A 26751-nucleotide genomic window follows, 5' to 3' on the forward strand; every position below is an offset into this window, starting at 1 on the left:
CTACTTGTGAGTCCTGGCACATGGGGCCACATCAGCCCAGAGTCTGAAGTGAGGGAAGATGTAACTGAGGAGGGGAAGCTAACAGCAAGGCATTTCGAGCTATAAGAGCTTTTGCTGAATAAATACAGACTGAGTCAATGCATAGAGGAAATGACAGAGGAACGATCTGTGGAGACAAAAGTATTTACCAGTGATTTGGAAAAATAAAAGCCACAGTTATGTTAGCCATCCCTTAAGAGGCTTTGTGGGTTAGAGAAGAAGACTCAATCCTGCTTCAGAACTGCTACTGACTTCTCCATTACTGTGGCAAAGGTCTAGTAAAAGATTTTCTTAATTTACTTGTTTGTGATACTTGCTTGGAAATATTCTGGAAAGGAGAGTGTCATTTTAGGATTCTGAGTATCCAAAGCTATTTTTGAAGATTTTTCTTTTTTTAGTCTCGCATTGTTTTTAGGGGGTATCGCTTACCACACTGGTCTTTTACTTGTATATTGTGGTTTCTGATTTTGCATTTTTATAGGATTATGTGTCTCTGTGTGTGTGTGTGTGTGTGTGTCCCCTGTGAAGGTGTGTATGTGTGTGTGTCTGTGTGTGTCTATGCAAGATGTGTCTCTGTAAAGATATGTGTGTGTGTCTGTGTGTCTCTGTGTGTGCCCCTGTGAAGATGTGTGTCTGTCATGTATGTCTGTGTGTGTGTCCCTGTGAAGATGTGTGTGTGTCTGTCATGTGTGTCTGTGTGTGTCCCTGTGAAGATGTGGGTGTGTCTGTGTGTGTGTCTGTGTGTATGTGCGTGTGTATGTATTTCTAGTGTTTTTTCTTTGTTTCTTTTTGCTTGTTCATCTTGTTTTAGCCTTGTTTATTTGTGTTTTTTATTGGCCTGTTTGTTTTCTTAAGAGAGAAAAATAACTTGGAGTTGGAAGGGTCAGGAGGTAGGAAATATCTGGGAGGAGATAAGGGAGGGGAAATAGTGATGAGAATATGTTATATTTAAAAACCATTTATATTCAATAGAAATATAATAAAAGATTCTAAGTGCTATTCTAAAGATTCTCTCTGTGTTGTAAAACATATTTAGTATTATGAACCAAAATCTTTGAAGAAATGAGTTACTTTCAGATGAAAATACTAGCTAGAAATGGGTTTGTCAAGGTGCCAAGCATTTGTTCCACAGGGCATACTTTACCCCTAAATATTAAGCCATTGAATGTGCTGATTTCCTGGTTGTTTATACATCTTTCCCATTCTACCCTGCTTACTTGCACAACCATAGACCAGGCCCTGTGGTCATGATGTCTGTAATTTTGCATTTGAAACAACTTCCAAGGAGATGTTCTGAGTCCTGAAAGCAAGCCCAGTGGCACACAGCATTGGCCACTGAAGTGTTCCTTGGATCTCTGGCAAGCAGTTCCATGGAAATCAATGCCCCAGAACTTATGCACAGCTGTCTCTAGCTTAAAGTTCTTCAGAGGAAAAAGTAAGAGCAGTTCTCCCTGCCATGATGCCCAAGCTGTGCGCTTGCTAAATGGTATCCATGGATGCTAGATTCTCACTGGACCAAGGGCATCCCTCCCCCACAATGACTACCTGGCCTATTATCTTTGCTTCTCCTCTTGCTGTTCTATGCTTTTCCTTGTGGACTTTGAGCCTTGTTGTAATCCACAGCCCGTGGGAAGAAATGGGGTTTTGACTCCGGCACCCACTCGGCAGTGGCAGCTTGCTAGACCCTCGTCTTCTCTGCATCTGGGAGTGAGTCTTCCTACAAACGCGTTCTTTAGAAAACAGCAAATATGCCTAAGGAACTAAATCATGTGTGCAAAGAAGACACGTATTTTAGACATGAAAAGGTATAGAATAGATGTATTCCTTGGGAAAATCCACATTAAATAAAATTAAAACGCCTTATTGGGTATTAGGCTTTCAGCCGTTGTATTTTGTGTTTCGATGGGAACTATGAGGATTTAAACATCTAATGAAATTAAACATCATCACGGGCATCCAGTGCTGGACATACCTATGTTGTCCTTCTTTGCTTCATAGGTAAATTTGTGCTGAGATGCACAGCAGGTAAGAGATACAGACATCCTACACTAAGGAACATTTACTAACAGAGTAGATGTTTTATACAAAATGACTCTGTGACATTTGTTCTGCATTATGTGACCCCCTTAATAGTAAACGTGCTGTTGGTTTTAGCAGAATGTGGGATCACTTTGCCTTTCTGAACCTCACAGCCCTCGTGTTCAATGCTTTCTCAAGTTCCTCTCATTTAAGTGGTTAACCCAACATTACTTACCAGCTTCCCTGAAGGCTGTAATGTGGCTTTCTCAGACACAGAAACTTCTAGACAGATATTAAGAGAACCAAAACAAACATTAGGCTGAGACCTAATTTAGATTTAATTGCAACCATCTATCTAATATATATATGTTTACATTTCATTATACTTATATTATTTTAAATAATATATCTATATAAATACATATATTTAACGGAAGTTCACCCCAGACTGTCTAAGAACTACTGTATTTTTTGTTCTCCAATTGACCATTGTTCTCTAACCAAACAAACCACCAAATTCTCAAGAATTTAAATTTAGAGATCTTCAAACCATCATTATATGGTATTGAGAACCAGACCTAAAAAATTGTGGTTAGGATCCAAGACAAACTTGACAACATGGTTCAGACTTCACAAAAATGTAGCTATGAGATGTGGAGATGGTTCAGTTATTAAAGGGTTTGCTTTGGGAGTGTGGAGACCTGGATCTAGATCCCGGAACCAATGTAAACAGCTGGGTATGGCGGCACATGCCTGTAATCCTAGCAAAAATGAGATGGGAGGTGGAGTCAGGTGGGTCCTTGGGAACTCTTGGCCTATATGGTGATGTTCCACGCCAATGAGAGATCTTATCTCAAACAGAAAGGTGGAAGGTACCTGTCATGGTTTTATTGTAAAATGTTCCCCAGACCTTATGTGACTGATCATGCTATCTACAGATAGTATGTTGATCATGCTATCTGTAGCTGGTAGTGCTCTTGGGGAAGGTTGTGGGATCTTCAAAGGGTGGAACCTTGAGGCCACTGGTGGCAGGCCTTTGTTAGGGAATATTATTTTAAGGTGTGTTACTTTTGTTTATTTTGCATTTGCTTAACTCTGTGAAGCTATGTTACTGAGCCTGTCTAAAACACCTGATAAAGAGCAGAATGACCAATAGCAAGGCAGGAAGAGAGGATAAACATGAGGAGAAATCAGAGAAAAGCAATCTGGGAATGAGAGGAGGAGGAGGACTTCAGGGACCAGCCTCCCGGCCACCCAGCTACACAGTCAGACAAGGAATAAGAAGAAAAGAAAAGGCATACAGGAATAGAGAAAGATAAAAGCCCTGAGGCCAAAGACAGAAGGGATAATTTGAGGAAAACTGGCCAGAAATAAGCCAAGCTAAGGCTGACATTCATAACTAAAAATAAACCTTTGAGTATGATTTATTTGGGAGCTGGGTAGTGCCTCCCCGCCCCCAAAAAAAGCCAAAAGAGTAATACGAGTAAAATATCGAATGGGCCTTGATGCTTTATCGTTTGGCCCCACTTCCTGTTCTAACTTTGAGTGTGGATGCAGTATGAAAAGCAAGGTGCCTGATCTTGCCACCATGACTTCCCTTCTGACTGACATGTCTTCCCTGCCAGATGGACTCTGTCCTTCTGGAATGATAAGCCAACATAAGCCCTTTCCCTGTGAAGTTGTTTTAGCGGAGGTATTTTTTCATAGCAAAGAGAAAAGTAACTAAGATAGTGCCTGAGGACTAACGCCAGAGGTTGTCCTCTGAGCTCCACATGAGTGTAACCATACCCTATGGATGCACACACACACACACACGCACACGCACACACACACACAGACACACTTATGACAGAACAGAAACCAAAGGCTGTAGGTAGGGCTATGGTCTGTTGCCAATGTGGAGAAACAAAAATTAGTGAAAACCCTCCGGGGAGCTGGATGGTTTAGAAATTAATTTGTTCTTGCAGAGAACCTGCGTTTGGTTCACAAGTGCCTGTAGCTATAGCTGCTTCTTCTGACTTCTGTGGGCACCTGCATGTAGGGGGCATTACACACACACACACACACACACACACACACACACACTTTAAAAATCTTAAGCCACTCTCCAATCACAACTTTGTAAGGCTGGTGGTAGAAGCTAAATAAGCCAAATATTCTCCTGTCATGTGACCCACCATCATGGCTTCATGTTTTACCCAAGAATATGAACGATATGTCCACACAAAAACTTGGACATTAGACAATTACAGCAGCTCTTCTCATAGCTGCCTGAATTTGGAAGATGCCAACATGGTTTCCATCAGGTGAAGGTTTGCCTGTGGGAAGAAAACTTTAAATCTTCCTTTTTCCTTTATAGCCTCTCAGAAAGTAGACTATAAATGAAAAAATTTGAAAATTTCACTTTTGTTCTTACTTTTTTTCTCAAGGGAGACAGAAAAGGAAAATGTAACACAAATCATTGTTCCTGGAAATGAAGGAAGGAAGGGGGGAAATATATAAAGATGGGCAATGAAGTGAAGGGACAAGTATGGAGTCGGGGGAGATTAGTCAGGAGCTGGTGGGAGAGAGATTGGGCTGGATCTGAAGGAGCGGCATGTTATTTAACTGAGAACACCAAAGCCTGGCCAAGGCGCTGCGTTTACAAAGCCCAACTCATACAGACTTCAGAACTGCTATAAACATGGAATAGCATGGAACTCAAACAGGAGTTTCCTGTGAGTGCCCCACTGTTGCTCACCCAGGCCTTCAGAAGTGAGTGACCTGATCACCCAGGTCTGCAGATGGGCCTTGAGCAACTCCTGTTTTCTTAACATGACTTGGCGCGGAGTTGTAAACCTTGGCTCAGGAGGTCTGGTTTTGCAGTGACCTGCCAAAGAGCCTCACAACTTAGTGCTGGGCACACACTTTGCTGAGGAGCACCGTGAGCCAAAATGGCCTTGGCTCTGCAGAAACGAATGATTCTAAGTTACCAGAGGAAAAAGGAAGTGGGGGTGCCTTCGTTATGATCATGCAAGTAAAGTTAACTAAAACGGACCAGTTTCCACATCTCCCATAAGGAAAACAGCAAGTGTAAATGTGAGACATGTACCTCAAGCCCCAAATTCTGCATATCACTACGATGTTCCTTTCCATTCTTTATTTTCATTTTTATTTTCTGCTTTAGTCTTTTCTTCAAAATAATCATGCCTAAATTATGTTTAAGCTGCCATACAGCCTGGCTGTGTATCAGTTATCCTGAGAAATTCTAATGTCAGAGTGCATTAATCCCAGAATCTGGATCTTCGTCACATATTCATTCCTAGTGTTTTGGCTAAATCGCCCCATGTCATTGGATTTATTGGTGGCAAGGTTATTTTCCAGTTGTCAAATCACTTTTTTTTCCTATTTAAGAGTCAGAAATAGAAACATTCACTCATAAAGGAAGTGAATAATTTGGAACATGAACAACATAAGTATTTATTTGAAAAATCATTTTCCATTTCAGTTAAAATGGCAAATCAGCGTTAGCAGTTTTCTCACTGCTAATTCTAGTATGCCCTCACAGTTGCTTCTTTCCATAATATTCAAAGATACTGCTACAGAAAACTGTTTCACAACCTTTCTGGAAAAAAATACAGTCTTTCTAATAGAAAGTTCATTAAAACAATAAAACCGGGCAAAAGGAAGCTAAGGTATTGAACACAACTGACATGAACACAAATAAATAAATATGTACAGGAGAGACATTGCCAATGACAAAGAAAAGCTTTACACCGCAGGAACCAGTGACAAGAACGGAGATTGTCTCAGGACCCGAGACTAAAGCTCTAATGCAGCACAGGGAAGAGAGAGGGTGGGGAGTGAGAAACCAGAGTATGAACTGGTACTGTCTTACAGGCGGGTGGAGGCCAGAGTCTGGCCTTCCAGTGGAATTCCTGCCCGACCGAGTCTTCTGAGGGGCCAAATGCACATGAAGCCACATACTTGGCACTGAAGGTAGAGTTTGGATCAGGCTTTGAAATCTACTTGCACCTATTTCTAGTCTGGTGTTTCTTCTTCTTACCTTGTCATCAAACCTTTTTCAAGTGGAACTGACATTCTTGCCAAATATGAAGAAGTAAAAAAGTTGTCTCTCTGATCTGAATGCTTGTAAGTGGAAATGAAAAGCAAAGGCATTTTTGAAGCTAAGTCATAACTTTTATTCACTAAACACACCCTTTGTGCAGAGGCCTCACAGTCGAAACCTAATGAACATCTATCGTCAACACCTAGGTTTGGGGGAGAAGGCGAATATTTCGTGACTAGTGAATTTAGAGTTTACCTATATGTATGTAGCCTCTGGCACAATGAACAGCCTGTTGATACAAACCACAAGGGAAGGCCTGGCTCTAGTACAGTGAATCTTAGTGACCTTACGATTTACTATCCACTTCTCCTAAATGGCCTCCTCCTCTGTGAAAGCCAGGCCTAACAACATTCACGTCCACCAAAATGCCAGTCCAGGCTATTAGAAAATGGAACAGCAACAACAACCCACTACCACATTCTATCACCTTTGGCAGCCTGGCAAATAGCTTCCTGATTGACACTCGGTGAGAGGAGAGGACCCTTCAGCTGTTGCAGAACCTGCAAGGTCCTATATATCTTAGCCAAGCATGACCTGCTTTCTGCACAGAGGTTTAGGTCTGGCCTCTGCCCTCCGACTAACTCTGTTAGACTCTCCCCCTTTGTCAGTCCTGTTCCACTGTCCTGCCAAACCCGGAACGTGGCAGAGAACCCTGAGCAAGGCTAACACCAGCACATACTGAGGCTGGTGGAGAGGATTCCATCACTTGAGAACAACCTATACCCTCCTTAGCAAGCACACCTTGTTTAGGGTCCTTTTGGAGTTAGGTGAGCTGCTGAATGCTTTGCATGACATGCATGCTGCAGTCCGATCCATAAATATTACACTATAGAGTAGTATATCTCGCCAGCCCTCCTTGGGCTCTTAGACACTCTGATTGCAGGGCTCAGTGCAAATAGTTTTTAGACTAGCCGTTGTAGATCTACATATTTCTAAGTTATTTTGATGAACCAAGACAGTTGTATGTTTCACGGTATGTTCTTTAGAAGAAAATTACCCCTGGGGGAAGTCAGAGGTCTCAGAGTTTATGGGATCTGAAATGTCTTAAAGTCATTAAAGCAGGATAGGCTCACATAGTCTCAAAAGTGTGTTCTCTCAGTGGTGAGAGGTCATGGCATACAGGGTGCTTAACTGGAATTCTCTTTCTTCTCTTGAGCCTGTGGGCCCAATGAAGAGTGAAGGGGGACACGAGAGGGAGTGAGAGAGGGTACACCTATTTGTTCTTAACTCCCAGGAGGCCCACTTTATGCCAAGGGCACATTCAGCTGGATTCATGTGCTGGAGACGATAGTGATGCTTAAGCTCTATGACTTGAGATATTAGAAATTTATACAGCGTATTAATGAGATCAAATTTCTGAAATACTCCTTTAGCAAGTTATGTTCATGAAAGTTAAATATTTGACATAATGGGAAAAAAATCACATTTAATATTATATGAGTCAAATATTAAACATCTTTTCTACTTACGGTTCAAATTTCACAGAAAAAAGAGAAAGAGATGCTGCTATGTTTGTAGGAAATAGCATTGGAACAGAACCCGTGAGCATCCAAAATCACTACAAACATTAATTAGTGTTTTTTCTACTTAGTCTTTATGAAAGTCAGGCCACATCCGAGCAATCTTACATCCAGGTGAGATGGGGTAGATGCGATCTAAACTAGAATTCACTCTTGGGTTTCTTCCTCTTGTATTTTCTGATTTTAATGCCTTTCCCCTCAAATTCTGATGCGTTGGATTCAGTTACTCATCCTAAGAAGTCCTGTCTCCTTGCAGTGTTGAGCGTGTTTTCTGAAGTGTGATGACTGAAGCTGGTCCACAGAAGAAATATTCGGAAAAGATGAACGCTGGATCCCACGGGAGCTTCTCTAACAAGATCCAGTCCTCAAGGCTCTGCAGTTGCCTAGGGAACAGCACACTGCCTTCTGTTGGGCATAGCTTTCATTGCTTGTAAAGGTTTACACTTCTCCAGACAGATTCTTTCCCCCCTCATACATTAAAACTTTGTACTGTGGCTGAATGTATCTGACAGGATAATATTTTTATAGAAGTTATCTGAATGAGCATTACAGTAACCTTTGACCTTATCAATAACCTGATGGACAGGGATGATTGACGTCTGCTCTCCACCAGAGTGGGTCAGTTTTGACAAGGACTTGTCCATGGAACTGCTGTCTGTAAGAAATGATACGAGAGATTCAGTTGCAGGACGAGCAAGTGACAAGGTTGAGACATGACATTCAATAAGCACACCAAGGAGTGGGTGCCCTGGGCTCCCTGACAGGTTCGGGAATAGGCAGACCTCAAATACAATCCCCCTTCAAATGCACTTTTAATATTATTGAATGTCAACTTACTTTCAGGTAATTTCTGTCATGGCTTATTACAACAAAATGTTCCCCCAAATGCTGTTTTTCAGAGTTAATGAATAAAAGAGTTGAACCTTTTTTTTTCCCCAAAATGGCCCCAAAGACAGAAATGATTTAAAAATTGAATTAAAATATGCTGAAATACTCATTAAAAATATGTGAGATCTGAGATATGTTTTACAAATAATATGGAGTAGGGAAAAATGAAAATATAGCTACCTCTGAGTTCACACTTGCAAGGAGACTCACTGCATTCTACTTGATATGTAAATTTGACACTGCCATAAAACTTTTTTGACAAAATCTAGTTGAAGTGTTTTTGGAGGATAAGTGTGAATTTAAGTAAACGTGAAAGACTACTGAGTGCATTTCCTCGTGATTGCTAGTTGTGACTTGAATGGAAGAGAACAGAAGCATTATTGTTATAAAATCAAAATTCTCTTCACTGGACATATTCCAGATGCAATAATATCAGAGCTATCAATAGCAACTGAGGACCACTCAATAAATGTTAAGAACTTTTCTGTCTTCGGTAAGTATATACTAGCTTTCTCCAGATTCAGAAACTCTAAAATTGGTTCAGGTAATGCTCTGAAAGTTGAAATTCATACCACTCTTAATATCTATGGAAAATTTTGTGTTTCTATGAATATAGTAAGTGTCTGTCTTCCCCCTCCTGGTACACTTTGGGAAAAGTTTTACCCCCTGATTAACCAAAGTACAGACTTCAGGGTGATGGTAGAGAGAAACATGGCTCCTTTATAGTCACATCTCCTCCATAGTTCTGTGAGGGAGGCAAGAAAATGCTGCCCCCAAACACTGATGTCAGTAGCCAGAGCTTCCTCCAAAATTGCAGTATTCATGGCAAGCCTTTTATGTTTTGAGTAAGATGGACCCCCATATGTGAAAGGATCTGTAAAGTGCATCAGTAAGTGACCGAAGTCAAAGTCATCTTCACGGTCTCTGCTGCTCTACTACTGTTCTGTCTGGGGCAAACACCAAGTCAAAAGTAGCCTAAAACAGGAAATGGGTGGTGTCTTCCCCTACTAAAGGCAGCCAGGGGGCAGGAGAGATGATTCATGGGAAGATGGGCTTGACAGAATGACTGAAGCGCACCCTAGCACTGATTAGAAAAAGCCTGGAGGGGCCGCAGATAAGGTCCTGCCCATGAAGCTCTCCGCAAGCTGGCTGATTTTGTGCTTCCTTTGGGTCCCCACATTCTCTAGCCACTGGTTTTCTGTTGAGGATTTTTTTCTTAAATAAGGAATAATCTGTGCTTGACTTTTTTTTTTTTTTAAATCAAACCACAGGTCCTTAGAGAAATGTTGAGGATGCATCCATTCTTCCTGGACAGTTTCCAAGGGCACATATTTTTAGAGACTGTAACTGGCCCCATTCCAAATACACGATTACACTGGATGGCTCTCCATACTCTAATAGAGTAGAACTGTGTGTTTATGTATCAAATACATCATATTCACACACAGTGTCCCATGGCTTCTGGCTAAATATCACATTATGAGTAGCCAAGCTTTAGATTGCATATCTGAAAATCAGGGGCTAGAGATATGAACCATTATTTGACATCTACTGAAGGCTCAAGCAGATCAAAATAATCACCACAAAGCAGCTTGCCATCGACAAATTTCTCATTCAGGACTTCTATGAATGTACCATGGCACACCCAGTAATCCAAAAGATATTGAAAAGTAAAAACAGAAAAAAAGTCACATCATAATAAAAAGTTTATTATGTACTTCTTTTTTTATATTACATGATATGTGACCCATTCTTCTGGAGCATGGGGCAGATGGTACATTGCTTAGAAGGCACGGCTTGCATACCCCATGCAGAGAAGAGCTGGCACAGCCCACTACAGAAATGTCAGATTCCAGCTCAGTGCAGGAGTACCCTTGTGCTAGCTGCAGAGTACTGTAAAGAGTAAGCCATGTCGCTGGTGCAGCAAGACCCTTAGCTTAGTCCATGCAGACATTCTCATTACCTTGTACAAATTCATGCATCCAAGAGGAGCAGTATAAATTACCTGAATATTCCACTTTTGTTGAAGGAATTCTCTTAGGAGAAGTTATCTACACCATAAACATACGAATTTCTAGATCAATTCCAAGAAAAAAACCAACTACGTATTTCAGCCTCTTTTGACACACCCCAAGCCATCCTCAGTAGACAGCAGTCCCAGTAACAACTGGCAGGGATTAGACTTGCAAATAAACTATAACTCGAGTGTTTGCAACATGGGCAAGTATAGACACCTCACATATCAGACTCCTTCTTTAGAAAAATGTCAAATACTAGTCGGTTCAGTGCCACACACCTCTGCTCATGGGTAATAACTAAGCAGAGTAAACATTTTAAATGTATTTCTTTAGGAATACAGTGTGTGCCAAGACACTACAGCTGTCTGTCAAGGGCTTAGTATTGAGAACTAGAAATCCTATCATTTTCCTTTGAAGTTACACGTTTAAACCTGTCACATATTTCACCATCCACCTCAAATCCTGCAAAACGTTCTTTATTTCATTGGAATTATTTGTGTATATGCTAGGGTCAGAACATGCAGCCACGGTAGCTGTACTGAACAAGCAGGACACAAACCAAAGCGACATTTCTGAGAGTTCTTATTTTAAATTTAAAATTTACATTGATGATGAATAAAGTCTTTAGATGGATTGTTCAGTTCACGGGAATGTACAGCCACCTTCTAGCAGGGATCCACCCGTCAGCATAAGTCAGTTTTGTGATGAAAATGGTTCGATGGGAAAGAACCAGGGGGAAGCTTTACATGGCCAAGAATGACTCACATGAGTGACTGTTTCTTTTGAAATAGGTGGTGGAGCTGGATTTTGATTTGGATGTGAGGTATGTTGAGTTGGAGCCAATGGAACTTGAAGATAAAGATTTCCCCAGGTTATCGGAGCTCTTCTTGATGATATTGGTAGCCGTCTTGCTCCAATCTGAAAAAACGAAGGAGTCCACTTTATTAGCTGGCTTATAGAAAATACAAACTGTCTCAGAAATCCATCACTGTGTCATTTAATCTATCAAGAGCAGCCAGTTTCCTAGTACACTCAGCGACTTAAGAGATACTAACATGGAAATAGTAAGAGGCTGGGGACAGAGAACTGTCTTGTTCTGACCCCATGCACAGGGTATTTCGTATCCCACTTCAATATCCTATAGGTGAAAAATAGTTGCGGATGTTTAAAAAGTTAGCGGCATTTTCCTTCAAATGTTATGCATCCTGAAAACAGTCTCTTCACCTAAAATTCAACTAAGAGTCTAATACCATGGCAAGGTGGATCTACTGTAGGGGAACCTGCAGACACAAATTGTCGAATTAGATGTCAAAACTTGAGCAATTTTTAAACCTGCCCAGGACCCCTGTTTCTTCTCTACAACATTCAAAGATGGAGCCCAATACAGAATGTTTCAAGATTCCAACTCAGCATCTTCACATACTCTGTTTCTATAGCCCTCTCAGTGGGGGTTGCTGCTCTGACAGCGTTAAGGTGGGATGCTCATGGTTTCAACTGCTTCTCCAAACCCACTTACCCCCGTGCCCTTACCTGAATTGTCTGCTAGCCGAAACCTGCCACAGCACAGATGGCGCCTCCACTGTTTTTGAACATTCTCCTTCATGGCGCAGTGGAAGATAAATATAAATAACCCTATGATAAGAGAACATGTGAATACTTAAGACAAATGGCACATTTTAAAGGATAAATATTACTAAGTCTATGGAATTCTCTTGTTATTTTAGAACTAAGTCACTGAGGGACAAAGATCTTAAGAAATGGAATCTTAGTGCATGCAGTAGGCAGTCCAGTCTTCTACAGAAGAACACAGAGAGCTGTGTAAATTCAGGATGAGTCCATGGACCTGGCTCTGTCTTTGCCTGTTCAGCATCCCTTATGACTTAACTACACACTCCTAAGATCCAACAATGCTTTTCATCCTTGACTTCATTCCCATCTCTCCCCAACACACGATTTCAACCCACACAGCTTCTAGGATGTCTTGCCTAGACATCTCAAGCTTCAGATTTTGACAGAAGTCATGACTATGACCCCCAACCACATGAACATTCTTCTGTTACTCAATGAATAAATAAGGCTTGTTCTCACCAAACACCATCCTGACCACTCTTTCTTCAGATATTTTAGTAATAGTCGTCTGCCTCAGACTATCCCTTAACTCTCTAGAGAGGCCACTGTCTGAAGTTGTAATTCATTCTTAATTCAGTCCCCTACTCTTCATCTTTTGTGCACACTGATCAATACATGGTGCTTTTGTATTTCTGTATGGCCATTTGCTTTTATGATTATCTGTTACCAGTGGGCAACAAAGCTCCAAACAGAGTTGTTTATCTGTTGCTCTGTGTGCTCTAGATGTTCCTCGAATGATGCTAGGAATCGTATAGCAAATAAATGAGTGTTTCCTTAATAAGTGAATAATAGCAACCAGGCTAATGAGATGAATTCAGCCTATGTTCAATAAGTGAATATATGCTCATTTTAAGGGATGATATGTGATTAGAAGTAGGGAGTTAAAAATAAGACCTATGTATGGTCTGGGGAGATTGCTGAGTGGGTAAAGTACCTGCTTTAAAACCATGAAGATAGGAGTTCAGTTCCCTAGATCCTCAATAAATGCTAAGTGGACAGGGTGATGGAGCCATGGGATCCCCAGAGCAAGCTGGCTCATCAGATTAGCTATTCTGATTATCTTTAGGTTCAAAGGAGAGACCCTGCCTCAATGAATAAGGTAGAAATCAAGTAAGATGTCCAGTGTCAACCATGGGCCTACCCAGATGCACAAATGTGAGTGTGTGCACATGTACGCATGCATGTGCACATGCACACCCATGCGTGCATACTAGCTGACAATGGTGCAGTAGCAGTACACCCAAAACATTGAAGACTGAATGAAGAGGGTAAGTTCAAGGCTAGCCTGGGCTACAATGGGAAACATTGTTCTAAAGCAAAACAAATAAAAATATAACAGACTGAGTTTCATGTGAATTAAAGGATATAGGACGATAATGACAATGCTTTTAAGGCAAAAGTTTCTGAAGAACACACCAATGAATTTGAGGTAAAACCCTTGTTTTATGCTATGCTAGCAACAGTGATGGCATTTCTACATGAGGAAGGGCCTTGCAGAAGATGCAGGCTGGAATGGAAACTTTAAAATGATTAGAGTGGAAGGGAGGTTAAGGAACGTTCCAGAAGGTTAGTTTGTGCAGTGACTATCTTCAAAGCACTGAATTTGACATTGGGAATTTTCAGGAAGAATAAGGTTGATACTTAATTTCATGAATCTAAGAATCTTGTAGAGTGTCATAAAAGTAAAATTATTATAGTATTGTTAAGGAACAATTAAGCTTATCGGTTGCTTTTGAATATGGAGTATTCCTTAAGACAACTCAACTATATTCTAGCTGCATAATTTTATTTCTATATATCTAATGTCTAGCTGCATAATTTTAAAAGTCCAGGCAGGCAAGAGAGATTGCTCAGTGAGTAAAGCGCTTGACACTCAAGGCTGGAGACCGGAGTTTGATCCTCAGAATTCATGTAAAGGTGCAAGGAGAGCATCAACCCCGTAAAGCTATTTTCTGACCTCTGTGGGAGTCCCCTCTCTGTGCAGTTATTTCCATTAATGAATAAAGAAATTGCTTTTGCCTGTTGATAGGGCAGATCTTAGGTAGTCAGGGAAGACAGAACTGAATTCTGGGAGGAAGAAGGGAAGAGTGAGAGGAATGGCATGGAGCCACCAGAGACAGATGCTGGGAATTTTATCCAGTAAGCCACTGCCCCGTGGCAATACACAGATTACTAGAAATGGGTTAAATTAAGATGTAAAATTTAGCCAATAAGATACTAGAGCTAATGGGCCAAAAGTGATTTAATTAATACAGTTTCTGTGTAATTATTTTGAGTGCAAGCTAGCCAGGTGGTCCGGAAGAGGCAACAGACCTCCACGTGTGTGCTGTTCAACATGTCTGTGCCCCTTAAGCATACACACATGCACCAATAATAAATAAGATAATTTTTTAAAAGATAGCATAAGAAAAGTTTGAAAGTCTGATATGTACAGTTAACTTTGCAAAATATGACATATATAGTAGTTACTATCTTAATGCCACAAGATTCAGATTATATTTTATAATAAATGACAACAGGGATAAAGCCCTTTGGATTTCTGTTCTAGCCTTGACATTAATGGAATATCTCTGGCTGTCTTCCTCTGTGCTTAGCTACCCTGTGTCCATCAGACAGCCCCAAACACGATGCTTAAAGTAAGGACATGGCTGGAAATTCCTGCTAATATGTCCTATTGCCTATTCTGACCTGTGGAGATATGGTAATATGAGATAAATTGATTATCTCTTTATCACTGATTCTAAGCAGGGGGATTATCCTACTAAAAATTCATGCTAAATTCAGGCATATTTATTTTAAAATTTTTATTACACTTATTTAGTATGTGCTTTTATGTGTGTACATGTGTGGGCACATGTTTGGAGATCAGAGGACATCTTGCAGGAGTCTCTTCTCTCCTTCCATCCTATGAGTCCCAGGAATGAAATCAAGTTATGAAGCTTTGTTAAAGGTCTTTACCTGATGATCCATCTCACTAGTCCCGAAGACCTTTACCTTTGAGAGGTTTTAAAAAAGGTATCCACAAGACATCAGGTAAATAGTATTATCATACCATCATATAGCTTTACTTTGGTGTGTGTGTGTGTGTGTGTGTGTGTGTGTGTGTATAACTAAGTTATATATTTATGTGCGTTATATATAAAAATAGGTATGTATATATCTTATTACATATATATGCTATCTCAATATAATATCATTTATTACTCATTTGTTGGTGATTATGAGTGCATTTTTTTGAAATGTTCTATCAGAGAGGTTAAAGAAGTTCTAAATCAAGTTTATCCTGAATCAGAAGTTTCACCCGTACTGGAGAGCTCTCACACAGCTAATAGGTTCTAAGCATGCTACTGGGGAAAAAAAGGAATCAGCAGCCTTACTGAGCTATGAACCCTGTGAAATCAAATAATATGGCATAAAATAAACTATAACCACTGGCAACTGTGCATAAATGGCACCAGAAGTTAGCTTCACAATCTTAATGGGGTTTCCATTGCATTCTAAGGAGTCCATTCCATTTCCCACCCAACCTCCATCCTCTATCCACATGTTTCTGCCTTTGAGGATATTCATTGCACCTAGGAAACGTATGATCCCCAGGTTTCTGCAACGAGCTTCATCCTGTGGCTGGAGTAGTAATGAGAAAGTTTCACTCCTCTTGGTCCCTTCAGCTTTACTGAGGACTAAGAGAGATCTCAGTGAAGTTTGGAAGCCCATATAGCCAAAAGATTGAATTCACAATTAAAGCTTTTGCTTTAACTTGATTGGTAAGTGCTAAGTTCATGAGTCCTTCCTGTTACACAGCAAACAATACCAATAATAAACCAACCAAATGAACAACAACAAAAACCAAGGACCTACAGCTGCCCATTGTCCATTTTGGGTGAATTTAAGCCTAGCCTGCGAGACTACCACTCAAAGGAATCCAAGCCAGGATTCCTTAGCAACAGTTGCTTCACCTTGTAAACTACCTTGCTTATCTAATTCACCTACTTGAAAACCACTCCATGCTAGGTGAGTGAACAGATTGCAAGCCATTCCTTATTCCCTCTTGTTCCCTCTCATTTCGGTCACTCCACGCCTTCCTTAGCACCCATCTTCCAGGAGATACTCACTTCACACCAACACACCACTATGATGCGAGAACTCAAAATTTCTTAATTCCCAGTAAACATGGCAATGTTTTTCTATCTTAAATTAGTAATATTTCCAGCTGGGCTGAAGAAGGACAAATACTGTAATGCTTGTGGGGAAGCAGGGCTCTCTATGGGGATTCTGAAGGGAGAGAATGTAACAAACACTACCTTATCACGACCTTTTAGAAGCTGGGCTAGCTATGCAAACAGTGCAGGAAGATGGTGAGCGCTCTGACTCTGGGGAAAGGAAACAGTCTAAATAAAATAAATAAATAAATAAAATAAAATCTTCTGAAGGAGTAGGTTTTGTTTCTTGTTCTTAATCCTGTCATCGAGTCCAGAATCTTAGCCCCTTAGAAAAGAAATAAAACCCGGCTTTTAAATTCTGGCATCATATTCATTGTGGATTATATGACTTGCCTTTAATCTTGATCCTTATGGAGCTATTTATCTATTTGGGGGGAAAAATATATTTTTGTTAGAAATTTGACTCCCATGTAGAATTCATTCCCTTTGCTTCACTCAGGCAGAAACATGGCTTTTAGGAGTCCATGTAACATGAGTAGCTACTTCTGATGTTGAGTCCAATTATCAAAAAAAAACTTAAAAAGAAATGCCAGAAAGAGTTTCCCTAGATATAAGGGGGTAAAGTTGAAGTCAGTTAAGTGGCCACCTGTCACTGTTTCAAAAGGCCTCATGCAAGTCCAGATGGAGAGGAGATGATAGTTTTGACTGCTCATCTCTGAGGGTGCTTTAGTATCTAGAGGCGAAAAAAAAAAAAAAACCACCAAAGAAACAAAAAACCAAAACCAAAACAAAATAAAAACTTTTCAAGAAAGTAAACAATAAATTTGTGCCAAAAATGGAAAAGCCCAAATTCACCTTTTCTGAACCTGAATGACAAACCTATTGAAACACATATCATCATATAAACAACTTCAGGGGTTTGAGAGAGGGTCAGGTGAGTAGCTGTGGGTGACTGGGTCTTAGATCATGCCTGTAAATTTTAGACTTTTGATAGAAAAATCAGTCAATAATTCATCAAATCAGCTACTGGGAAGGAAGAAGCAGTGTGCACTACATTCCTGCCCATTGGTGAAACAGCCTGGGGGGCTTCTAAGCTCTGGGGTGACTCTACACACAAGACTGACCACCTCCCAGCTGTGCTTGTCACTCAAACAAAGCCAGCTATTGTCAGTTGGGTTTATGGCTGGTTTTGGAACTGTGTTTTGGGTCTTCCTTTCATACTACAAAGATTCCCTTTTCAAAATTATTTCTCTGTGGCATGGAATGCCTGGTCCAAGGATGAGCAATCTATTTCCTTGCAGTGTGTGTCACATTGCATCCCACTCGATGTCGTTTCGGGTGTCTGGAGTTGAAAGGCGGGCCATCTTTACCTTGGCAGCAATTACACATGTGTATTGTGTGTGTGCTGCTGTGGCATAGCTTAACTTGCATGAGGCTCCAACCGCGCAAGGGAAATTCAGCTGGCAATTAATTTAGTGCATCTCAAAATCTAACTTAATGTCTCAGTCTGCCTGTGGGATTGAAACTAATGACAGTTCCTGTTGAATAACAAATTAAATTCCCATTAAGTTATTAAAAGTGTATTTGCTAGCTTTTTAATAAATGGAGGTAGATAGTCACTTCCTAAATGAAGAGATTGACATGAACTGAGGGGTAATTAAGGAATTTGCTTTAGTTATTTTTCTGTTGAAAACTATACCTTTTATACTCTGTCACCTATTAATGTGCTTTTTAATTGTCATATATATTATTAATATTTCATCATCAGATGCAAACTGATCTTGGGAAGGTCACTGACTTTCTTACCGTAAGTTTACCCATTAAAAACGAGACTATATCCTTTTTCTGAAGTTCCTGCTTTTCAGACTTTTGAGCCTGATAGTAAAAGCACACACGTTAGATAAAAATATTTTGTTAACTCTCATGCACTACAAAAACGCACATGATTTCTGTTGCTCCAGGGGTCTTAATGTTACAATGTGAGTAGTGGCAGATGTGTGAGCAGACTGATACTCCTTTATTTGTGTGTGTGCCCCATAGCAGCTTCTGATTGCAGAACTATGGAATGCATGAATTATGTTCTCACATTTGGGTACATGAGAGGGCCTGGTTGTACTTGACTGCTAATGGATACTGCTGTCTAGTTCTGGAAATAGAAAATGGAGGATCAAGTTTCAGGCATGAAACTGTTTAACTTGTTGAACTTGTTAGGAAAGTCAAAATTCTCCATATGTTGGAGAAGTATCAAAGGGAATGGAACCATACAGAATTTAGACAGTAGTTGAATCAAATCATCCTTTCTTTCTGATGTTCTTCATTTGAGAAAAAATAGAATTTTCTCAGTTTCGTTGCCTCATGAAACTTACTCCATGGCCCCTTTAAAAATAGAGCCTCTTTATGTAACTCAGAATGACCCAGAAGTCAGTATCTTTCTGTTCCTGCCTCCTGAGTTCTGGGATATCCACCCCACAAGACTCTACATGCTTCAAATAGAGCATAAAGTTCTTACAAAAAAAGCCTCATGTCGAAGGTAAAAACTAGCTCACCAATAAAAGCCATTAAAAATCTATATACTGTTCTAGAAAGTTTTCATTTGGCCTGGCTGGTGAAGTGATTGTCCACAGAGTCATGTCTTCAGTATCCAGGTCTCTGCATTTAAAGTTTGTTTAGGGGATGTTTTCAATATCCCTCGACATGGATAAAGTTGTTCTGAATGTGTATGATTTAAAAATCAATCTTAAAGTCAGTGATTTACGAAGAACACTGACTTGATGACGGCTGACATTTTCCCGTCTCATCAGGAGACCCATGCTAGGAAAATCAAAGCATCCCACTTCTCATGAATAGAAATGGCCTGCACAGACAACTGCAGCTGCTGAAGTTTATGCCAGGAAATTCTAACGGCGAACCAAGGTTGGGCTGGCAGATGACTGTGCCTTTCATGTACAGTCCTGAAACATAAAACCATGGAATTCCTAATGCGACTGGACACTCCTGTCAATATTTACTTGGGCACTTTTATGTAGTGTATCATAAAAGAGATTAAATGGAGGAATACTGCCTTTGCTGAGCTGGATCGCTGTTTAGACATATTCATACATTATGAATTTAGCTTCCAACTTAAGGATATACTCTTGAGACTTATTATTCTACATATTCATGATAACAAGCCTGCACATTTTGCCTGTTATTAGCCTGAATAGCTTTGCTGAATTAATTAATGAGTATTTATGCCAGAGGCATCTCAGATTGGATCTAGGCCATGCCTAGAAGAAGATCCTCTTCTTTCCCTCACCCAGAAATCCATCTATTTAACAGTCACTATGCATCTACTTTGTGACAATTGTTTCAGTTCAAAAACCAGCAGAAGTTTCAGGGCGGTGAGTCATACTTTCCTTCAGATAAGCGCAGACATCTTAGATACAGCAAGAGGGAATACCCAGTAAAGTGACGGAATTTTGAGAAGTACAACACTGCTTTCTACCCCAGCTCAGATTTGTTTGGATTTATTTAGGTGTTCTTCCGCATATTCATAGCTGTAGGAGCAGTGGAGTAGCTTCAGCAAAACTGAAAATAGCCCAGGCTCTGAAGGTAGGGATGCTGGAGGCCTATAATCCTAGCACTCAGGTGACTGAAGTAGGACTTTGAGTTTGAGGCCAGCTGGGACTACACAGTGAAATAGACACACACACACACACACACACACACACACAAACAAACACACACATGAGGGGTGGACATTTCAGACCGTGCCATTTAATTTCTTATGATGTGTTGTCCTCATGGTGCTTCAGTATGCAAAAGAGTTTTGTCATAAGAATGGAGACTGGTATCTTCAAGAATGTTACCGAAAGACTCGGAAAGTAGTTCAGAGATGGACGTGTGTGAAGACCTCGGCTTAATCTTCAGCACCACAAAGGAAGGAAAGCTGTTAAATTTTCAAGACGTAACTGACAAACTGACGGAAGTCCATTTAGAGGAGACCAGACAGGGTGTCATGGAATCAAAATTATGACTGCGTGGTCAGGTGTGTTGGTGCAGTAGGCAGAGGCAGGTGGATCTCTGTGAGCTAGAGGCCACTGGTTGATATGGCAAGTCCTAGACTAGTATGACTACATAATGAGACCATTTCTCTCTCTTTGTTACTCTCTCTCTCTCTCATTGGTGTGTATGTGTGTGTGCGTGTGTGTGTGTGTGTGTATAATATATATATGTGTGTGTGTATACATAAATATAGCTTATATTATCTCTAAAGCAGAACATTTGATTGCTTGATAGGTTGAATTAATTTCTGTATCTCATAAAAAGACAAGTTTCTGAATTAGAGTTGGATTTCATTTTTAAACCTGGGGACCTTAGGAGGTGAGGTGAACTGCTATACCCATGAATGGAAAACCTACACAGTTTGCACGGAGGCAGCAGCAGCAGCCTGACCTAGAAAGAAGACAAAAGTTGACTGTGAGCCCTTAAACCTCTGGTTAGGCCCTCAGCGAACACTTCATGCTGCTCCATATTCCTTTGCATGATGCTATATTGAATACCTACGATCTACCAGGCACTGTTCTAATGTACCTGGAATATTCAAAGCTTTAGAATGAATGTTCATTTGTGCCTGAAACTGTGCTCGACATCTACAATAGTGATAGAAAATTAACCTGTTCTGTCAAAAGGGAAACGGTCCGCAAATACGATAAAATAAGAAAGCAGCCACTTCTCGGGTACCATTCATCTTACCTTGTAAAGAATTGAAGATGGAGAAGAGGTACATGAAAGGGATATTTAAAGGTCCCCAAGCAAAGAAAGCAAAACCCCATGTCATGCCTAGCAGGAAGGTCAGGCTGACCACGCTACGCAGGTTCCTTAAAACCTCTTCTCTCAGGGTCCGGTTGCTTCTCTTTCCGTTCCTCCCGCAGATTTGTACCATGACCACAATGAACATGGCAACATTCAGGAAAAACATGACTCCAAAGTACCCAGCACAGCTCACATAAAATACCACAGGATCCTGAATCCAGCAGCTTAAAGGAAAAGAAACAAGAACATGATAAAAGAGTTTGCCCACCACGCCCTGTCTACCCGTGACTTTCCTCGACCTGGTTTACACAGCTTGCAGTGTTCTTTCTGAAACACCTATAAAAAGTCCGCTCACTTCCGTGGACTCCAGTTTCTGCTTTGATCCTTTCAAAGGTGTTTTTTTTTTGTTTTTTTTTTTGGTCCGGGTAGTTTTGGATCATGGCTGTCTTAATCTCCTTATTTAAGTCAACATTAAAAAGCAAATGAGGTTGCTTGTTGGATTCTGATTGGTATGAGTGTATGCTGGTTTGGCTGGTCCTAACCACAATGACCCTCTTTCTCTTGTGTGTCCTTAGTCTAACAATGGGGATTTTCAGCACTCAGTTTTGCTGTCCTTTCCTGTCAAGGGGTGGCTGTGTTGACACCATTCTAAAAAAAAAAAAAAAATAACACGGAAGCAGAAGCCTGCTCAGAGATTTTTGTGAGAGCCATTGTATTACAGCTGTGTACGTCTGTCGATGTGAAAGAACCTAGGAGAGTTGCTAAGAAGTTGGCCCTGGTGGATTTTAGCCACAACATCAATGCTAGTAGTCGCCTATATTCCTAGTGCATTGTCATCTACGATCAGCAACTTTATACTTCTTTGTCACACTGAATTGAGGATTCAGGATACAAAGCGATTATTATTTATATTACTGTTCTAGTTGCAGCAAGGTATTGTGGAATTAAAAGATTCATGAAGAGATATTTCTTGCACATAACTGTAAAGCATATGTAGATTATAACACATCTTCATTAAAAGGATATACTTGATTTTCAGAAATATACCAGATAATAGAAGGAAGAAAAATTCTAACTACTCTGTGTTGCAAAGTCTAACTGGGGTAAAGTTGAGAAACGATACAGTTTGCAGATGTCCTAGTGTTTCTTTAAACTATGGAAAAATTTAAGAACCTAAGAATTCAATGATTTCAGGAAATTAAATTCATCTTAAAATGTATTATCCACATTCTGGCTACTGAAGTAAATGCTTTCTGGAACATTCTATAGCTCAACGTGATTTCTATCATACAATCAATGTTGACTAAATGAGATTTTGTGATGGCACAACTTTAAACAGAGCCTCAAAATCCTATGACACCTGAGGAAGATAGATTTTCCAGTCAGTCATTTAAAGCTGATTTAGTTTAAAATTTAGCATTTCTTATAAGGGCCCCCTAAATAACACTGCATGTCTGTGGCACTAGGTTTTCTTTAAACATGGAAGTGTCACAAAGATCCTGGGATTCTTGTTACAGGTTTAACTTGTTAGGGTTCAATTGTGTTGATTCAGAAAAACAAAGAATGCGAGGCCACGAGGGAAGAGAATGGGTTAGGTATAGAAGCATTAGCTATCCCTGAAGTTCACACAGACATGACGTATTGGGGTCTCACATAATAAAAAACAATGTTCATTAAGCAATTAGTAATTCTTCAAATCCATACATGTTGATGGTCCACAATAAGCTTAATGAGGCACTTGGGAGTTAATTGCTTAAACAATATAATGACCTTAATCCCAATCACATCCACTTGTAAAGGAAAGTTTTTTCCCAGGAACTCAGGATCTCCCTGTTTTCTGTAAAACGCTCATATTGACATTGGGTCACTTCTTCTACTGTCGATATGTCTGAGTTGAGAATAATACAGAATCCCCTCACCTGAATGAGTTAAGAAGAGAGTTTCTCAGGGGTCCGCACTCTCCAGACCATGGAGTACAGTATTATTAAAATAAAGAGAGGCAGCTCTGTGCACGGAAATGCTAATCTGGTAGAAGGGCTTTTGACAGAATCTCACAGGTGAACTAGAGCCTTCACAATGGGGGCATTACTGTCACCATGCTAACTTCTATTAAACCTCAGGAAACAAAGCGCATATCCCATCACAATCTCCCCCCAAACAGGTTTTACTCACAATTCATCCTCCTGCTCTTTGCCATAACTTTCTTTTCCATACACTTCATCTTGCTTTCTGCTCGCTAGAATAATTGACACCACCAAGGCTGGCAGACCTGTTATCAAAAGACCATGACATTGAGAGAGTTCCTGAACTCTGGGACTGCCTCATGGGACTGTTACTGTTAAGTAAGTGAGAAAAAGAAAATCCTCTACAAGAGAGACTCAGTTTTCTTAGAATGGCCAAGTTGTTTAGTTAAAACCAACAGCAAAATTCCTTCCTCAGTGTGTGACAAAAGACACTAAGTGGCAATAGTTAAAAAACCTACTCTTCAATGATAAGATGCTTGAGCCTTCTTTTGGGTCTAGTGATACTGGAGATTGAGACTGATTCTGTGGGATGCGGCACTGGCTAGTATGGTTGTTTAAATAATGCTACATTGGGCCACCAGCGTTCCAAAAGATCAGGTGAATGCAGCTGCTTTTATCCTTTTTATATATGAAACAAACACTTTAGGAAAAGTGGGGGTAAACAGCAAGTGTATGATGTCTTTTCTCTTCAGAGAATCAGTAGTGCTACTCCCATATCCACTTCATTGAGTCAGTTCATGCTTCCTCAATTCCCCAAGAGATTCTTTGGTTTTTCTCACGGCAGGATGTGGAAAACTAAGGAATGGCTTAGCCTTGAATATTGCTATCTGAAAAAGATACGTGATTGAACCTCACAGTGCCTAGCTTGATGCCAAAAATCCCAGAGAAAGAATGATTCTGAAACTGGCTAATATGGATGGCCTTTGGATATCTAACCAAGGATCCATGCTAAAAAGCTAAAGGCAGTGCTTTTTTAAATGTTTTGGTTGTACACATGAAAATAATGCTCTTTTTCTGGCTCCCACAACAGGGATGAGTAGAGCTAGGCGTTTAGCCGGCAACTATATTTGGAAGCTTAATGGCCTGTCAGTTGCTTCTTTAGCCCTGGGTGGGCTGGCGCTGGGCTCAGGAAATGAGTTTGTGGTGACCCAGGAGCCAAGGCTTTTCCTTTTACTCGTGAATTTAGTGACTACTGGTGAGGGTTTCAGAAACATGTAGTGTGGGTAATGAGGATGTCCCTCTGTCCCTTCTTCGGGGTTTTCTTATCTGATGCAGGTTCATAATCACAGATTTTCTAGGGGTTCTATAATGCATGAGGACCAATGTCTGGGGGAATCTCTTACCCCAGCCAATGATGCAGAATTTTAGAATATACCGGTGGATGTAAGTGTTAAACACTTTCACAAGAGCAATGTACATGTGGATGGCTTCTAGCCCCATCCAGGTGAAGGTGGCCAGAAGGAAGAAGTGCAGCAGGGCAGCCACAGCTGTACAGAGGCCAGCCACATCAAAGGAAGTGATCCAGCCATCCAGGAGGAAGATGAGATTCAGGAAGAGCAGGGCCGAACTCAGGTTCATCAGGATTTTGGAGGGATAATCCCTGCGTAGTTTCCTAAGGATGGAGAAGAGAATTGTATGCAAAGAGCAACACTGAACACCAATGCTTAAAAACAGGAGGCAATTCCTACCATTCTCGGTATTGGTAAGTCCATACACAAGACATGGCCCCACCATGTGGAGGAGTGAAAATTTTATGAATATTTGCCAGGCTACAAAGACTGTGATTTTCCTTTCTAAACTGTTTTCAAAATTCTCAACTTGTTTATACAGAGTTCATATTTATTTATTTATTTGTTTTTGAGACAGGGTCTTCTACTGCTGCTCAGGGTGTCTTGCAATTCACCACATAGCCCAGGCTGTTCTCTACCTCATGGAAACCCCTCTGTTTGAGCCTTTTGAGTGCTGGTATTAAAGACATGAGCTATCACACTCACAACTTTTTTTAACTTAGGATTTTTTCCAGAGTGATAAGCATTACATACTGAATCAACTAATTTATATGTTTGTTCATGTGTGTATGTCTGTGTGTATGTCTGTGTGTATGTGCATCTTCATGGGAATGCCTACAAAATCCAGAAAAGTGCATTAAAGACCCTGGAACTATAGTTACAGATGGTCATGAGCAGCCTGAAAAAAGTGGCAGAAACTGAACTCAGGTCCTTCTGCCATAGGAGCCAGCGATCTAAACTGCTGAGTCATTCTTCTAGCCCGACATTTTTATTTAAAATGTAATTTCCCTATAATTGTTTGACGTTTCTTGATTTTTAATGAGTCAGAGATCCCTTTCAAAAAAATTTCCTGTTTCAAGAATGCTTTTTTACAATTCATGAAGCAAATATCTTTACCTTTTACAATGTAGCAAGTATTTCATGTCATTTTAATTTACCTAAGTGTTAATAATCTTAAACAGACTTGGATCCATTTTTACAAATAGAGATACAGTAGTTATAAACTAAAATTCTATACCTGGAAAATTCTTGGTGTATGATCTTATGGGAAACATTCAAAGCGAGACACCAACATGATTCATCATAAACTGTAGAGTTCTTTTTAAAGCTGAGGCATTTTTTCAAGGCTTGCATTTGCAATTGTTAGCATGGATCACGGCAGTTGGAAATATACTTACTCAAAAGCAACATACGTCAGGAGAGTTGCTGCTGAGAAAATGGCCGATATTCCGCACCCAATGTAGGTGATGAAAGTGAGGACCTTTGTGTTCCTTCCATCTATTTGTGAGGCACTCCTTGGGAGATCCTAACAAAACACGGGACACAGCTGTAAGTCTCATTCCTCCTCCATGACAGTGATGCTTGATGTCATCAGAAACTTCACAGTTAACACTAGAACGGTTCAGTCTCGGGGCCTAGAAACAGCAATGCCCGCCAACACTGATTGATACAGACACTTGCTGCACTCTTATGGACCAATCCAAGAAAGAAAAATGAAGCATTATTGTGGAAGTAAGTGCACCCTATTTTAAATCAGCACGTCCTTGTCTAAGTTCTTGGTAACCTCATGAAAAGTCAAAGAGTGAACCCACCTGAAGCCCCAACAGAAATGGTGGACGGTACAATTGTCTTGTATGATGTTAACAACCACACCTGCTTCTGCAAGGAAATGGGCTTAGGTATAAATGGAAGCCACTATGCAAACATGGACAACTCCTAGGGCCCTAGATTGTTTGCTAGGTGAGAGATGCCCAGCCAGGAACAGCCAGAGGCTGCTATAGGTGGTATTGGGGTTTCTAATGGCCATCTCAAAGCCTGACATGTAGAGGGTTGGGTTGATTTGTGAAGCCATTTTTAAGAGTGAAGCATTTTTAGTCTTTATATATCTAGAAGGATTTAATTTGGAGTGTCGGGAGTTGGGTAGAAGGGGAAGAAGCCAACGTGGACAAACATGAAGCATTAAGTCCATATGTTGTAGTGAACTTGAAAACTCTGACCTCACAGGAAAACCTTCCTTCACCTCCTAACTGAAGGATTAGGTCGG

The 26751-nt window shown here is 40.4% G+C and overlaps 1 protein-coding gene across 3 annotated transcripts in view; it reads right to left on the bottom strand.

The window, feature by feature from the left end:
- Positions 1–5492: 5492 nt before the first annotated feature.
- Positions 5493–26751, bottom strand: part of Adgrg6 (adhesion G protein-coupled receptor G6) — a 131594-nt gene continuing 110335 nt past the window's right edge. For 2 of the 3 annotated variants that reach the window (XM_038340104.1, XM_038340103.1), the window contains 7 exons: positions 25886–26013; positions 24543–24811; positions 23348–23444; positions 21116–21399; positions 12123–12224; positions 11358–11510; positions 5493–8341 (listed from right to left, as the gene is read on the bottom strand). In XM_038340104.1, the coding sequence (XP_038196032.1) occupies positions 8163–8341; positions 11358–11510; positions 12123–12224; positions 21116–21399; positions 23348–23444; positions 24543–24811; positions 25886–26013 (1212 nt within the window). In that variant the 3' untranslated portion in view covers positions 5493–8162. Of the gene's footprint in view, positions 8342–10579; positions 10626–11357; positions 11511–12122; positions 12225–21115; positions 21400–23347; positions 23445–24542; positions 24812–25885; positions 26014–26751 lie in introns of all 3 variants that reach the window. The other variant, XM_038340106.1, reaches the window with a different exon arrangement.

Source organism: Arvicola amphibius, chromosome 8 (assembly GCF_903992535.2).
Source record: "Arvicola amphibius chromosome 8, mArvAmp1.2, whole genome shotgun sequence".
NCBI lineage: Eukaryota > Metazoa > Chordata > Mammalia > Rodentia > Cricetidae > Arvicola > Arvicola amphibius.